Source organism: Podarcis cretensis (genome assembly GCF_951804945.1).
Source record: "Podarcis cretensis genome assembly, chromosome: 14".
NCBI classification, from domain to species: Eukaryota; Metazoa; Chordata; class Lepidosauria; order Squamata; family Lacertidae; genus Podarcis; species Podarcis cretensis.
The window spans coordinates 41858158-41875244 of record NC_137183.1 but is presented as its reverse complement, the minus strand read 5'-3'; the positions used below and the strand labels follow the sequence as shown (position 1 = coordinate 41875244).

Genomic DNA, 17087 nt, shown 5'->3' with positions numbered 1-17087 from the left:
AACCAAAAGGAACCTTTTAACAGGTAGCCTGCAAGAGACAAGGCTATGCTTGGAGGACTGCTGAGCAGTTGGCTACACCACCACATCCTTTTGAATCAAAACTTGCCTCTCCAACAAGATCAGTTTAAAATACTGCATGATATAGAAGAGCATTAGAAGATACAGCTAATGAATAGGTTTACACCCATCCCCATATGAATAAATAGATGTGTGTATGTAAAGTCATCCCCCAATTGTTAATTTAACCCTTTTTCAATTTATGTTGAATAATATTTTGAGCCAGAACTGTAGTGCCAGATCTGAAGCGCTGAATATTTAACATAATATCAATACCAATTCAATATCATATAATCAAGTTTAATAGTTCTCTGTGCACTGAATAAGCTATAGCACAATTATCTAATGCCAGTTAGCAGATTAGATCTATACATTTCTCAACACGACTGCATTTGATTCGACATTTCATAGCCACAGCAAGGTCTAAGTAATTCTTCTCTTTCTAAAACAGCAAGTACAAATAACTTACATAAATATGTCCCTTTTTCAGACATGGCTTTGGTAATGTAAGAATTTCACTTTCTGGGAATCCAGATGGATTTAAGGCCAAAGCCAAGTTGCAAAATTCACGCATTATTCTTACAAATATTTCTTATTCCTCAGTAACAGCAACAGCAGAATTTCTTGGAGGATTAGCCCTCAGAAACCAAAAGGAGTTTGCTACAATCCTGTCCCCCAAATGGGAGGAAAGAGTATCCTTTTCTTCATAAAAAAAAAATCCAAAACCTTTCATTTAGAGAAAAATATATATACAAAAGACAAATGTGTAGTAGCAAAAGAAGCCTCCTAAATAATTGTTGTTACTATATTTTATACACACTTTTGTCCTCTTCGTATTTAGGGAGGGAAACTGGCAATTCAAAGCTTTGATTTGGTGAGATGGGGGTGCTAACTGCACATTCAAATTTGCCTACTACAAAAATCAAATTTACCATGGCAGGTGAAACCAGCAACCTGTATTTATGCTGCAAAGCTAACAGTGCCAACCACCAGAAATGCTTGACACTTCTTGTTGCAATGAAAAGCCAAAATTTGCCTCGCTGACTTTCAGTGGGGCCAAAGTGGCTTAGACTTGAGGCAAGGCTATGCATGGTTAAAAAAGCATGGCAGCTGCAAAAGACAATCAACACAGCTGAAGCTGAATGTTTAATTAAATATACAGAATGATATAGACAACTGTTAATGCAGAATGTACAAACTGCCATTTTGAGTTCATTTGCTGCACTATAAAGAGTGCAGCACAGGTTCAAGTTTGCAAAAATGTTCTCCTAAGAATCACCACATACATATTTTCCTGAGGATGTACAATGTCGATTACAGTTTTGAGTATAAGTTAATGGATACATGAGGGGGTTGAAACATGCAGGATAAATGCTTCTTCAAGTTTGTTGTGCTGTCCAGTTCCCTTTTCCTTCTGGCGGCTATCACTGAGAAATCTCGTATCACAAAACGTATCCTTGTTGATTCAAAGCATCATGTGTGACAGCAGGAAGACCAGAACCAACATTTACAGACAGATCAGCCGCTTAGCCAAGAGAATGCTGCCTTCTTAAGTTGTCACAACATTTGGCTTCTTTCTTTGGGTTTTTCCGGCATATACTCCTAAAAGCAAAGGGGAAAGAATTTTTTTAAAAAAATTAAGTGTTACTTATTTAAAATGTCTGCTGCGTGTTATAAGCAAGCAGTAATAATGCTGACGCAGATGAACTATCCCTTTATAAATCTGCATTTCAAAACTGTAATTGTATAAACACCTTCCATAAGTTATGTGAAAACTAACCATGCTGTGCATAAATGCATGGCAAAAAATAGTTATCAACACTGAAGAGCCATTTTTCAGTTTCTTCTGTTGTCAGTTGTATGTAGCAGCTGCTTCAGCGCTCAATAATTGAACTTCAAGGAAGCAGGACAGGTCCACACCAAGAAGGCCTTATCAGATGCAACGGGCAACGGCCTTCTATATCCATAGTACAGTCATACCTTGGAATCCATTCCGGAAGTCTGTTCGACTTCCAAAACTTTTGAAAACCAAATTGAGGCTTTTGATCCTGCAGCCAATCAGAAGCTGCGGAAGCCCCGTTGGACGTTTGGGTTCCAAAAGAACGTTCGCAAACTGGAACAATCACTTCCGGGTTTGTGGCGTTCAGGAGCCACAATGTCCAAGTTGCAGGGCGTTCGTTTGGGATCCAAGGTATGACTGTATAGGAAATCCACGCCTTCACATTAAGTGCAGAAAACACACCTGATAAGAGCCATAAAAAGTATCCAAATCCAGAAATATTCCTTTGTGGAAATTCTAACTGCACAGTCTTGAAATAGCAGAAAGCTAAGGCAACAGCAGATGGATCAAAACATTGGAAGCGCACATGAGTAAAAAGAGAGCATGAGTTTGTGATCTGTGTAAAATTATTCAAAACCCCCGTGACCTTCTTAGGAGAAAGTGTCACACATGCTACGTCCTGGAAAACAAAATTCACTAAGAAAAATTGACTTTTGCTTCACTTGGAACACCAGCATTCTTGCGCTTGGCAGGGACGAGTTTGCCCCATCCTTCAGTTTGGAAGAAGAGACTAAAGTTGGTCTCTCCCAGGGGAGGGGTTATTTGCTCACATGGGCTTGGATGCTCAATCAGACAGGGTGAACTGGCTGCTTGTATGGTTGTTTGGGCCTCGATTCAGCTATTTTGGTCTCCCCCCTCAACATTTAATCCTCACAACAACCCTGTGAGGCAGGTTCGGCTCTGAGAGGCAGTGACTGGCCCAAGATTACTCAGTGAACTTCAAGTCCAGGTGGGGGCTTGAAATTATCCTAATATAACCACAGGTTTGGATCATTTGTGCATGTTAAGCCTATAGGTCTAATTTTCAGAAACAGTGCTTGAAGACAAACGATGATCAGCTCTCAACTACGGAAGTGGAAAAGAAATGCTCATAAGAAATAAAATAATTATTTTTGCACGATTAAAAGATCTAAAAACAAACGATGGAGAACTATGTGCAATGCTCAAAGTGGAGGAAATTACAGTAGCATATGGTGCAATTCAGTGATCTTGAGCTTTTCTACCACTAAGGAATGCTTTCCATACCTATCTGTTTGCCACAGGACCAGCATTGGACAACATACTAAATCAGTGGCATTCCTCAAGTGTTAAATTCAAATGCTCAGAGGGCACAACGCCAGCCCATGTCCTTTGCTACGTCTTTCCCATCCAAGGAGGCAAGAGCCTCAGGACGGGGGAGAGGAAGGAGTGGGTGGCACAGGTGACAACAGGTGGGCCTCTCCTGTTATTGGCAGAGTCCTCGTCCATTTCTGGGCCCGATACACCATTATTCAAATGCACAACTGCTTCCTATAGCGTTTGGGAACTGTGACAAGCTGGTTTGATTTACCGCTAGTCTTTGTATTCCTGCTTCCATTGGTGCCCATTGTTCCTTACAGAAGAGCTAACCTGAGAACCTTCAACTAAGGGAGGATATAAATAGCTGAAATAAGTAAAATTCGTGTTTTAAGAGGATGAATACCTGAAGCAAGGTATTCACGGCACGACTGTGAAAACAGAATAAGCCAGCCACAATGGAAAAAGCGGGAGGATTCCTTCTGCATTATTTTACCCTCCTTTTTTGCAGATAAAAATTGACCTCTTTAAACTCTTCAGTCTACAGGACCTCAAAAACAATAGGCATGCACAGCATCATTAGTAGAATATATGGTAAAACAATACCTTTTACTTACCATATTATACACACACACACACACACACACACACACACACATATATTTATAAATATACATGTGTATATTTATGGAACAATATATATTTACATATGGAGCAATCATGCACAATAATGTAAGTGAGGAGTGTATGTGTGTTTCAGCCAGGAAGTTTATTTATTTTAAAGCACAATAGTATTCAGGCACCCCAAGAGTATTAATTGCAGGTTATCTATGCAAAACAGGAATACATACCATTAAAAAAATTAGGAATGCTCTGTGTCTGAAGCTTTTCCAAGTGTGATTATGTTGGAGTGTGCAAGTGGACTAAAATGAATCTATTGTATTCATGCAGTTGGGTGATCACAACTATGCTTTGCATTAATTTCAGTCAGGGTTAGTATAGCAAAGCTAGAGCATAGCTGGTGCAGCAACTGCAGAAACGTATGCTACTTAAGCCTCTTTATATGAACAACTTACTCTTTTCTTTGTTAAATAAGATCCAAGCACACTTTTTATTTTTACACACCTGAAAGGGCCTTGTTAGACACTCTGCTCTCTGAGGGCTTCTTTCTATTTTGCTCAGCCCCCTTCACTGAGGTCTTAGGGGTTCTGATTGAATATAAAAGGAGTTAATAAGTCACTTGCATCCAAGCTAAAATGCTGTTTCGAAAAACAACAACAATAATAAAAAATCGTTCTTTGCCAGAGTATTCCACAACAATACAATAAACTACATGGCATTCTGAAAATGTTCCTATTGTGGAATTCCCATTAATTAGGAACACAATAGCATCAATGTTATTAAAAAAACAAAATAACCCCAACCAGTTGATTCACGTGTTTATTCCCGACTATGGTTTGGCAACACATGAATAATTCTCATGCTCACACACTCCCACGTCACGCTCCGTTTTGTTTAATTCACAAGATTTCTATATTGCTTGATTAGAGTAAAACCTAAAAGACGTTTACGAAAAGAATAAGACCATAAAGTTAAAAAAACACTTAAAGCAATTATTTTTAAACTTTCAAAAATTAATTAAAACAAACAATGAGCTAAAAACCAGGTTAATACACATGTCAACACTCTACATGACTGGATTAGTAAGTTAATAATTGAGTTCTACACTTCTCTGCTGTTTTACTTAGGCAGTCCTACTTTAATTTAAGCTGGTTTGGAGTTGGAGGGGAAGCGACAGTAGCAGCTCAGTGCTAAATAACCTGTTTTGTGTGCAGCAGGTTCCAGGTTCAATCACTGGCATCTGCAGACTCCCATCTGAAACCCCTGTAAAGTGGCTCCTTATCAGTATAGACAAAATGGAGCTTGACAGAACAATAGCCCAGCAAATTATAGTCTGTGTGATCCTTCTAACCCAGGACTACAAACTATAGGTTGATCCTAGCTTGCAATCCAGCTTTGTAAGAGCCGGTTTTGTGGTTTGGATATAAACTGCGGTTTCTAGCTGAAGTGCAAGTAGCTGACTAAAAATAAAGCATGAAAGAGAAGGGAGGGGAGGAGGGAACATGCAAGCACAAGGCTTTGCTCATGGGAGTGCCAAACCATGGTTTTTAAAAATCATTTTTACTCATTTTTAAAAGTGCCCACATGATCTTTATAAACAAAACGTATTTTGATCAAAGGAAGAAAAATGTAACTGAACCAAAATTACATTGCAGGGAGCTATAAGATTGCAAATGGGAGACAAGATGAACCCACATGGCTAGATACTACAATGAAAGCTGGAAGGTTCAGGTGCCTTATTAGCACTACATCTTTGCACTGGTGCTAACGGTTTTTCACAGACCTCAAAAGATATCAGAATAAAGTTCTGATGTCCCCAAACAAGTTTGATCCCACCTTTTATTAAACCAATCTGGTATTAGGGCTAAGCTTTCAAACTGCAAATACAGTCATACCTTGGAAGTCAAACGGAATCCGTTCCAGAAGTCCATTTGACTTCTAAAACATTCAGAAACCAAAACATGGCTTCTGATTGGCTGCAGGAAGCTCCTGCAGCCAATCGGAAGCCACGGAAACCCCATCAGGCGTTCAGGTTCTAAAGAACGTTCACAAACCAGAACACTCAGTTCTGGGTTTGCGGCGTTCGGGAGCCAAAACGTCCAAGTGCCAAGGCATTTGGGATCCAAGGTACGACTCTACAACTTATTCAGGAAGAAGTGTTCTGCTTATTACTCTAATTCCAGCTAGTCCAATAAAATAGGCACCATCTAACCCATTTGGGGAGTGTATCCATTTTTCTTTCAGGCAATCGTAAGCAACACTCCTCAGAGTCGATTTTAGCCTGGATCCTTCCCCTGCAATATGTACCACGTACACCATTATTATTATTATTATTATTATTAATATTTTAAAATACTCTTTCATCCTTGAAAAATATCACATCACACATGGCTTTTGGAAACCCAAGTCATCTCCTCTAGACACACACTGAGCTGTAGCCAAACGATGGTTAGGTACTGTTTGAGAAACAAGTGCAAAAGTGCAGAAAACAATTCTTTATTGTTGCTTTTTAATTGTTAAATCTTTTCGGGGTGTTTCATGGAAAGTGACTCGTAAATGCAATAAACAAACAAATAAAAAGCATTTCAGCTACAGAAAGTAAGTGTGCTCTTACCCTTGTCTGTAAAGGAGTCTTTGAACAGGAGCATTTTGACCCTGGTTTGGCTGAAGAACTCTGTAAAGGAAGACTTATCATTAGAATCTTACAATAAGACAAACTATATTCCTAGAGAGCAGCAAAGGTCATGAGGGGGAAAATAAAGTAACCAATATATACTGCAGGGGGGGGGATATTCAAAAAATACTATTTTTACAAACCTGTTTTCTGGTGTCTTCTGTTTCAAAATTGTTTTTTTATTTGGCATTCCCATTTCGGAAGGCCTACAGAAAAATAAAATACACAGATATATGCAAAAGAGCTACTGGGATGGTGGGGGGGAATCAAGTAAATATTTGGTTTTATTTCCCACAGGTACCTAAACAGAGAAAGTCAGAAATTTGAATGCTCTACCAAAGAAAAGGGAAACCTACAGCCCGCAAGCCTATGAGGCCTCTTCCTTTGGCTCTACAGCCACTGTCCCACTTGTGTGGGGCAAGGAAAGATGGGGCTTGGGTGAAAGGGGCTTTGCAGTCCCTTCCCATTGCTAGAGTGCCGGCAAAGCCTCTTGCACAGCACTTTCCAAGAGCCTGACTTTCCAAGCGCTGATTGCCAGGTGTTTGTGAAGCACTGCGCTTTGAAAGGTGTTCATCCCTCACCTGTCAAAATCGGCCTATGAGGGTGGGGACATAAATATTTGGCCCACGGGCCAAGAAGGTTCCCCATTCCTTTTCTACAAGGGAGTACAGTAATACCGAGCACTGAACAAGAAGTTGCTCCAAGCATTTAGTGTACGTAGCAAGGATCCATGGTCTTGCTGGGATCAAGACACAATGCTGGTAACAACCTTAATCATAGTGAAGACTAACCAGGGTTGGAACTTATAACTATGATTTAAACCCTGTTTTGAGTGGGTTGCTCAAGAGACACACTGATTAGTCTTGGCCATGGTTAATTTTGGTGCTGAACTCATCCACTCTAGGCTAAGGGGGGAAATTGTGCCAGGGAGGAAAAATGTGTTCCAAGGATCACAGGGAAATGGCTGAGTATGGTTAGCAGAGAACAAACATTCTCCGAGTGCAGCCTAATCACCTTGGAAGAAGAAAGCATATCCAATATGCTCACAGATGTTTTGCTACCAGTTCTGTAGATAACTTGCATGTACAGTGGTGCCCCGCAAGACGAACGCCTCGCAAGACGGAAAACCCGCTAGACGAAAGGGTTTTCCGTTTTGGAGGTGCTTCGCAAAACGAATTTCCTGTGGGCTTGCTTCGCAAGACGAAAATGTCTTGCGAGTTCCTGCGGGGGTTTTTTCCTTCCCCACCCCTTTTTCTAAGCCGCTAAGCCGCTTATCCACTTATCCGATAAGCTGCTAATAGCGCTAATCCGCTAAGACGTCAATGGGCTTGCTTCGCAAGACGAAAAAACCGCTAGACGAAGAGTATCGCGGAACGGATTCTTTTCGTCTTGCGAGGCACCACTGTAATTAGCTTCCTGATAATCTCTTCCTCGCTGTATTTCCTAACGTAGTGATCCAGAAGCCAGACAGTCTGGCTTCAATCCCTCTGTAGTATCTGACATCTAACCATGCTGCAGGGCAGAATGTATGGAAAGGGCAAAGGAAAGCGGGCAAAGGGCAAGAGGAGGGGTGCAAAGTAGGAGAAAGATAAGGGCCTACTCTATAGAGATGTGCAAATACCTGCAGCAACCCACTTGCTTAGCAGACCAGAATAAACTGGGGAAAAGCTGGAGGGGTGTGCAACTCGGCTACAACAACAAAAATCTAGATTCTTATTTATATGAACTATTTGGGAGATATCAGACCCACTAAAGTAAATGGATGTGAGTACAGTCATACCTTGGTTCTCGAACGGAATCCGTTCTGGAAGTCCATTCGATGTTCGAAAACCAAGGCACAGCTTCCGATTGGCTGCAAGAGCTTCCTGCACTCAATCGGAAGCTGCATCGGATGTTCAGCTTCCAAAGAACGTTTGCAAACCGGAACACTTACTTTTGGGTTTGTGGCATTCAGGAGCCAAAACGTACCCGTACCAAGGGGTTCTAGTACCAAGGTACAACTGTACCTTGGAACAATTTCAATGCGTCTACTCTGAGCAGAACTTAGCTGTATACACCCCGAAGAAAGGATCTGGTAAATGTTCTAGCTATTTTATATGGAGGAGCATCCTGAATTAAGGTAATCCGTCAACAAGAGTTCCGATTCCTAAGTTTATGCCAATCATGATTCATCACTAAAGAAGTATGAGGCAGGAAAATGTTAGAACAGAAACTTAACTTGTTTCCTTCCCTTTCACAAGAATCACAGACGACTTAACATGCAACAGGTTATTCTGCCCACACATCTAGCCATGCACATCTAAATACACCAGTATATGCTTCCTTTACCGTTTCCCCACATACTTCATATATTTCTTCCTGTCCAGAGACTTCTGTGTAGCTGTAGAAAGTGTTGCTCTCTCTCTTGGGCCCTTTGCTTTATCCTAAGCAGGACAATTTTAGATATTAGTATTACTACTAATAAAACCTAGATTCAGACCAAAGCATAATCGGTACACATAATGTTCTAAAGGCTGCAGTACACATAATGGGACTTTATCCTGCATAAAGACACTTAAAATGGTGCTTGAGGTTTCCCCCCAGTTCCACACATTTTTATCAATTGAATCTCCAAAGAAATTCAGTTCTTACATTCACATATTACTTTTTTTATGCTAGCTTAATGTTCCCAGAGGATTTCAGGGGGGACCAAACTGAATTTAAAACGGGTTCTGCACTACATGGGATATAATCATTTATCTGTTGCTGGGAGACATGACTGTCCTTTCAAGTTTCTCTCTCTAAATGCTTTTTGGATTTCTGCAAACTTGGGTTTTGGGTTTTCCTCAGGGATGTAGATACTGCCCCCTTGTTTATTAGTGGCCCATTTTCCCTACAGCCTTGTAACCAATGACCAGCTTAGCTTTGCTATTGGGGAGAATTGTTCCATACGTGTTTTTATTTATTTATCTCTTTTATTTGTTGAATTTCTATACTCCACCTGAGGATCACCAGGCGGTTTACAATATAAAAACTCAAAAATATATAACGTAGCAACAAACAAAAACAATACTCCCCAACACAGTTTAAAAGGCCATAAACTGTTTAATCAGCCAAAGGCCTGGGAGAAAAGGAGTGTTTGTGGCAGCCTAGAGAACAGTGTGAATATTACCGCCCCCACGCAGGGCCGTCAGATTATTTCTCATCTAGGCTTCCACCCCTTCACACTGCCGGTGGGGGCACACCTGATGGAATGATCCTCCCTAAATAAATAAGTAAGTAAATAAAGGCTCTGCATTGAAAACTAGACCATGAGGGCCAATGATTCTCCTAAGCTTTCCAGCACTGGGAGAGCTGAGAAGTAGAGCATGCCCCTTCTGTTCTGCTTTAACGTCAGGCCTCGTCTCCCTCAACTCTCATCAGAGTGCTTCAGTGGAAGAGATAGGAAGCAAGGCTCATTTCATCAACTTTGCTGGAGCTGCAGCTCCATCGGGCACCTCCTGTCCCTGAATTATACTAGCTAGCCATTAAAGGAACACAGCTGCTTAGAAATTGGTGCCGAGTTTTGATTTTCCTCTTCCCTCCTGGTCCCCTTTTCCTTGTGTGTTGTGCTTTTTTAGACTATTTTTTTAAAGACTGTATTTATGATGATGATGATGATGATGATGATGATTTATTTAGACTGTAAGCCTAAATAAAGGCTGTCTTGTTTTGGTTGCATGTAAGCATTTTGGCTAAAGAGCAGGGTACAAAGGCTCAAAAAAAGTAGTAATAAAATCTTGGTTGAATAGCATTTTATCAGATGTGCTGTGATTTGCTGCTTTGCTCCCAAAGCACCAATCTGAGCTCCCTGGAAGAAAGGGGAAATAAAGAGGTCTCTGTCATGCACACATCTCTTGACCAACAATTTTCACCTGAAAGCAACCAGTAATATGAGCAATTCAGGGTCATAAGAGGGGGGAAAATATATTAGTGCAAAAACTAGCTAAACATATTCTTAAATTAAGCAGTGTTGCAACACACCAGTTGCCGGAGCATTTTTTCTTTGCGAACCTCTCGATCATGACTCAGGATACTCATTCTCTCAGACACTTCCATTTTGAAGAAGATATCATGAATGTCATACAAAGCTGCTCGCAACTGTGGGAGAGAAGAAACACCCATGAAATGCAATGGCAATGAAAGCCAGTGTGGTGTAACAGAATTATACTGTGAGCTGGGAGACCAGGGTTTGAATTCCCACCCAGCCATGACACTCACTGGATAATCCTGGGCTAGTCACTGTCTCTCAACCTACCTCACAGGGTTGTTGTGAAAATACAATGGGGAGGGGAGAACCATGTACATCACATCTGAGCTTGGGGGGTATATAACATGTAATAAATAACTAAATAATAAAATAAAAGGCAAGTAAATATTTTAAGGTCTGCCATTTAGTTAATTCTGTGGAACAACTAGATCCCATACAGACAGGATCTCAAATGTCTCAGGGTGTGTAGCATCTGGAGTAACTGAGACAGAGCTGACAGTAGTCCAACAGAAATCATGTCACTCTGTGAACCACCAAAGGTCAAGCATTGATACTAAGCTGAGCACAAGATGGAGAGACAATCTTGTGCCTCTCTTGAGAAGCCATTCAGGGCTAGAATATACAGAAGGGATGATATAATTTGCCCAAAGGAAGAATTCTCTGAAGTGTCAAAACATCCGTATCACTACAACAGAGGTTTAATTTAGACATCTTCTCAAATCATGGTTGAAAGATGCTCAACTACGGTTTGGCATTATGTCAGAATTCACAAACCATTGTTTGCAGTAAGTCAATAAAGCAAATTTAGTGAAACATGGTTTGAAGTGGTTTTTGCAAACCATGGTTTGCACTAGTCATGGTTTGTAGAGACATCTGAACCGACAAACCACATTTATGATCCAACACCTCTGGGGGCCACAGGAATGCCAAGCAGCTCCAAACCATGGATTGGCTCTTGTACGTTTGGAAGCTCAAACCACTGTTGGAGTTCTAAACTGTGTCTTGGCATGATGCATATGAAAGGGGGGAAAGGGAGAGGAGGCATTAATGCAGGAAACAGAAGAAAAACCCTCAAAATTGATTCATTAGGCCCATCAGATTTCAGGTAATTACACAGTAAAACACTTTGTAAAAGAGAATTTTGAGAACAGTGGGGGTTTTTTTTATAATGCCCTAATGAAGGGTCTAATCGACATTGAAACCCATTAGACCCAATAAACCTCTTTTCTTTTTTTGCACCAAGAGGCTTCAGCTCCTCCTGCCCCATGACATACACTGACCCAATGTAGAAGTCAACAGTCAACATTCAAATTCAATGTCTGACAGAGAAAAAGTAGTTACATGCAGTTCACGTCCCCTCTGCCTGCCTGAAAGGACATTTGGTTCTTATGGGTATCTGCCCTGGGACTGCAGAATCAAAGGGGAAGGACAATCTGGTATCAGCCAAAGGAAGAAAAGCCACCAATAGATAATGAAGTAAGAACACCAGCAAGGACAGGTGAGCAGGGCCAAACTGCTTATAGCTCACCAGCAAGTTCTGGCCTTGAAGACCTGATCTCCCCCCACCCAGTTTCCTTGTGTGTCATCACTTTTTCCTTGTAAACCTGATAGGCAGGGTCTGTCTTATTCTTCTTCAAGAAAAGGATGTGATCTGCCTTGGAAGACAATAACTATCTGAAAAGCAGGCCAAACATACAGTAAAATAATATAAATTGCACTAGCATAAACTCATAAAGGTGTGCATTTCAGACTATACATCACCTGAGCTGCCACTCTCTCCTGCAGGTTAGCATCTTGAGCTGAAACACTTCCTCTCTTTAACGGAGCTTCTGACTGGAAGTTTCTAATGAATTCCATTGTGTCCTAAGAAAAACCCACACATGTCTGGCTCAGCAATGGGGGGAGGAATTCATTTCCTATTGAATTAAAGAGCAAATCACCAGCAGATTGAGGGGAAGAGGTTACAGGGCTACGAGATGTAGGAGAAGATCTATTGCATCAGCTGAAATTACTCCACCCCAGGCTTAATGCACAGATGGAGGACCTTATGGCTCTCCAGATATCGTTGGCAGTGCAACTACTATCATTTTTTATCACTGGTCACGCTGGCCGAGGCTGTTCAAGAACATCTGAGAGGTCACAGGTTCCCCATCCCTGGTTTATTGAAATTGTTCTGTTCAAGGCCTCCTGATCTTGTCCACACTGCTCTATATTCTGCAGCTTTTCTTTTTTTAACCTATACTAAATACATGGTCATACTATCGAAATCTGCCAGTAACCCTCCAGCAGTTCCAGTGCACTTCACAAGTAAAATTACGATTTGTTTTAAAAGCTGCCTTGATTCCCAGAGACTCTCGTTCTGGTGTTGTGTGATGGAGGGGGCAGTGGTCGAAAAACCTGCAGCCTTCCAGAAGTGGGGATTAAGACTCACAGAAGACTGCTGGGTAGTGTGTGTGTTGGTTGAGAACTGGAGAGGAGCTGGGGGAGGAGAAAAGACAGGAGGGCTTGACATGCGGGGTGGGGGATATAAAGAACAGCTGGGCAAAACAGAAGAGGGAAGCAGCAGCGGCTCGAGTTTCAGAAAGGAATCTCTAATTTGTAAAATGGCTGTTGCAGATAAAAGGAAAACCACATGCATAGTGTTGATTACACATAAGGGCGGACTGCAGATGGCTCCTTACTTTCACAGTTTGCCTAAGCTGCTTCAGCTTCTCTGTTTGCAAGAGTCTGCGAGTTAGAAATCCTTTTGCCAGAGCAGAGATCTTGTTCAATTTTCTTTTCATCTCAGGACTGTACACCTTAAAGAGAAAGAGTAAGATGGTACCATGTAATCAGGAGTTGATATGCTCCCCGCTGACACACACACACATTTATGAATGGCAAGGAAGAAGAGAAGGTATTCTCCCTCTTGCGTAGCATCCAGGTTGAGCCAGGGGTCATCCAACAAGGCTGAATGTTGGATGATTCAGGACACGAAGTAGTTCTTCACAGAGTGCATTGTTAAATCTATGGAATTGGCTACAAGATATAGTGAAGGCCACCAACTTGATTGGTATTAGATTAAATTGATGGAGGGCAAGGCCATCAATGGCTGCTGGAAGTGAAAGCTCTGTTTTGTCTCCAGTACTGAGGTGTCTCCAAATACCAGTTGCTTGGGAATGTGACTAGGGAGAGAGTATTTGTGCTCTTGTCCCGCTTGCAGGCTTCCGGTAAGTATCTGACTGGCCACTGTGAACAGAACGTTGGACTAGATTGGCCTTCGTTCTGAGCCAGCATGACACTCAAGTTCATTTTACATTTATCCGTTTTTGTAATTTGCACATTTATGAACTGCTTCACAATCGAAAGTAACTGGAGCAATGTACAATAACGTAAAATTTCAAAAGTGAACTCAGTGAACTAAAAGCAATGAAACTATTTCTACAATTGTACGCTTACTATTCCATAAAATGGCATCGCCTTTAACAAAATTAGCAGAGTGGAGTTCAAACACTGTCCAAGATTTATCACATTCTGTTGCTCTCTTTGCCAAATGTGGAGTCAAAAGGCTGGACTGAACTAACCTTTATTCAGAGTAGAGCTACTGAAAATAGTAGATCTAAATCAGTCATGACCATTAGTTTCAATGAGTCTACTCTGAGTAGGACTAACACTGGATATAACCCATGCAGTCTGTATTTACATTTAATAGAAATGGCATACTGAAAGGGGTGGTGGAGGAGGAAGCAATTAACACTGAATTTAAAAAATACAGAGAATATTAGCAAAATTCAAATAAAAGAGCTTTTTCATCAAAGCTTTACTATGTACTCCTGTAAATAATGAGTTCCCCACCTGAGACCATCTCATTTTACTCCTGTTAATGGACCTGGTTGTTAAAACTGATTTTCCACTTGCTGGTGGTTCCCAAAGGTAGAATGGAGATTCAGCGGTCGAACCAGGCATAGTGGTATTGGCAAAACCTGCATTAAAAAAGTTTAAATCATGATTAAGCAAATGAATGTCCAGCAGAAATGCCCATGTTTTTCATACTCATTCATTTTTGGGGTGGGGTGGGGGGAAGCAGGGGAGAGAAGGAAAGATTTACTTTTTGCTCCTATATTCTCCATGTAGCCAGCACATAAAATTCCATTAAAAATTAAGGCTGATCTAAAGAGCAAGTTCTTCATGGATTATTTAAAATCAGGTTGCATATGAAAATCAATACGCTTTCCATTTTTACCAGCACACTCTGAGCTTGTGCTGTGGATGGTTTCCACTCGAGTCAGCACAGATTCCAACAAGCGAGTGTCACTGATCCTTCTCCACTCAAAATCCTTCCCACTGCCAATAGCAATTTGGGGAATGTCCGTTTCAGCAATTGCATTATTCTTCCCTTTAAGTCTCCATTCCTGTTCTTCTATCTCCTGAAGGATGGAAAAAATGGATTGGGTTACAACAACAAAAAAATGGAAATGCCTCTATTAAAACCTTCACAAACAATACCCCAAATGGCCGCCAATCAGTTGGTCTGTCTACATGCAACGGTGACCCTACACTTGTGGAACCTCCTCCTCTGCAAACTCTGCTTGGCTGCCTTCCTGGCAGCCTTTATGTAGACCCTAAAGTCTGTCTTAAAAAATCAACTATCAGGGGGCCGCATGTGAAAGTGAGCACAGATGAAGCACAACAGCAGGCACAGCCAGAAATGCAAATCTTCAAGGCTGCCATCCGAAAGACTTTTCCATCGACTATTCTGTACTATTTGCAGTTTTAAAATATATCTTTCATTGTTATCAGGATCAGTGAGTGGGATTCAAAATGGACAGGGGGCCCTGTAGGTCCCAGAGTTAATTCCCCCCACAAAATGGGCAAATTTGGAAGGAGCCTACAAATAGCTTTTTGGCATCACAATAAGGAATCCATGGTATGATCAGGCAGAAAAAAGGAATGGCTGCTAGCCGTGTTCAAACTACAGGGTCCGTTTCCCTCTGAATAGCAATTAATGGGTATTCAGAGCAGAGACCATGCTGTTGTACTCAGGTCCTGCATCTTCAGTCTTAAGTGCTTCCTCACTTCTCCACCACCAAAATTTTAAGGATTCTAATAGGACCTCTTAGGGTGCACAAGAACTTGTCAAGTGCTCTATTTATTTTCATACCTAAACACACACACACCTTCTCAGATAAGCACAGTGCGGCTTACATACAGTATGTAGAGAGTCTTTCATCCTGGAATCTTAACTTCAGCACCACAAGCAGAAAATATCCCAGCCCATGTGAGCTTCTGCTGCTGCAGACCCAACCCAACTCATCCCTTCCTTGTTCCTGACTGCCTGAAGTCTCTCCATTTGCTAACGCAAATGTGTTTGGCGGCACACACACACACTGAGCGTAGCAACTGTCTGCCTCCTGCTCATGGAACAATTCCCAACAGCTTTTATTGCCTTTTGGACACAACTCTGAAAGCTTACATTAATTATGCCACAGCCTCCTGGGAAGCCCTTTCCATCTCAGTATTAAAACAGCCCACCGACATGACCTGGTGCTTATTTTGCAGTGCTTTAATAATGGAGAGAGTTGTTCTACCTGGAGGCTAATGCGCATGCTTAACGTTTGTTCAGAACTAAGATGAAGATGAGCTTTTCCCCCACCCAAACTGCTCTCAGTTTAGATTTGTGGCTACTCTGGACGCAGTACCAAGAGACAGAAACACCATCAGCTTGTACAGACCAGAGTCAAAGATATTTTAAGATATTTAAAACTTAAGATATTTTATCTTGGCTGCTCACCTTCTGCAGCCTTTCTTGTTCTCTTTCTTGCTCAGCTATCAATAATGAGAGTTGCTGAGCATGCTGTTCTTCAAGTCTCTTCCTCAGTTCTTCAAAGGCCAGCATTTTCTGTTTTAGAGCTTCCTCTCCTAAAAAGGGAAAACATACAGGGAGCTACCGTTAAAGATTGATTGCAAAGGAAACCTGGCTTCTTGCATCACACAAAAGTGTCTTCGAAACCTTTTTTAGAACAAATTCTGACCATCCCCTTGTGTGAGTGTGCCTTTTTGTACGGATCCTAGGCCTTCGTATGTTTCTATAATGAGAAATTTTATACATTAATAATGAGAAATGTTATACATTAACAATCTGCACCAGGTTGTTTGTTCTCATCCTTTTATGGATGCTGCCTGTTGTTTCTGCCAATATATTGTGATTAAGAGTCATACAGCAATCAGCATTTCCCCCACATTTCTTCCCTTTTAATGGGCCTAAGCCCCTCAGTACTCCTAAAATAATCAGCATGGGACCCAATTCTTATTTATAGATTTTTAAATCATTGGAAAAACTGAGGTTTCAACATTTATGGCATAACAAAAGAAAGCCCCCTTGCAATTGTTGAAATGACTGTCAACTGGTTTCTCCTAAGGCTTTTCATTAAAAAAATAGTAATCCTGTAGGTATTAGAGATCGTCTGATTAAAGCCAGCATTGGCTGCTCCAATTAGCTTTCACAAAAATCCTCCCTGAAGTGTTTGTTGCTACTCAAAAGCTGCAATCCAAAGCCTACTGACTTTGAAGTGAAGCCCAACTGAAACCTATGGAACTCGCTGTCACCTAACAGCTTGGATCAAGGTGAAAGG

The 17087-nt window shown here is 41.2% G+C and overlaps 1 protein-coding gene across 7 annotated transcripts in view; it reads right to left on the bottom strand.

The window, feature by feature from the left end:
- Positions 1–336: 336 nt before the first annotated feature.
- CCP110 (centriolar coiled-coil protein 110) overlaps positions 337–17087 on the bottom strand; it is a 31715-nt gene continuing 14964 nt past the window's right edge. For 4 of the 7 annotated variants that reach the window (XM_079953682.1, XM_079953688.1, XM_079953687.1 and 1 more), the window contains exons 5-15: positions 16247–16374; positions 14699–14882; positions 14311–14438; positions 13158–13274; positions 12238–12339; positions 10470–10586; positions 8796–8890; positions 6611–6673; positions 6408–6467; positions 4298–4380; positions 337–1659 (exon numbers count right to left, since the gene is read on the bottom strand). In XM_079953682.1, coding sequence (XP_079809808.1) covers positions 1607–1659; positions 4298–4380; positions 6408–6467; positions 6611–6673; positions 8796–8890; positions 10470–10586; positions 12238–12339; positions 13158–13274; positions 14311–14438; positions 14699–14882; positions 16247–16374 — 1130 coding nt within the window. In that variant the 3' untranslated portion in view covers positions 337–1606. The remainder of the gene's footprint in view (positions 1660–4297; positions 4381–6407; positions 6468–6610; positions 6674–8795; positions 8891–10469; positions 10587–12237; positions 12340–13157; positions 13275–14310; positions 14439–14698; positions 14883–16246; positions 16375–17087) is intronic. The other 3 variants (XM_079953683.1, XM_079953684.1, XM_079953685.1) reach the window with 3 other exon arrangements.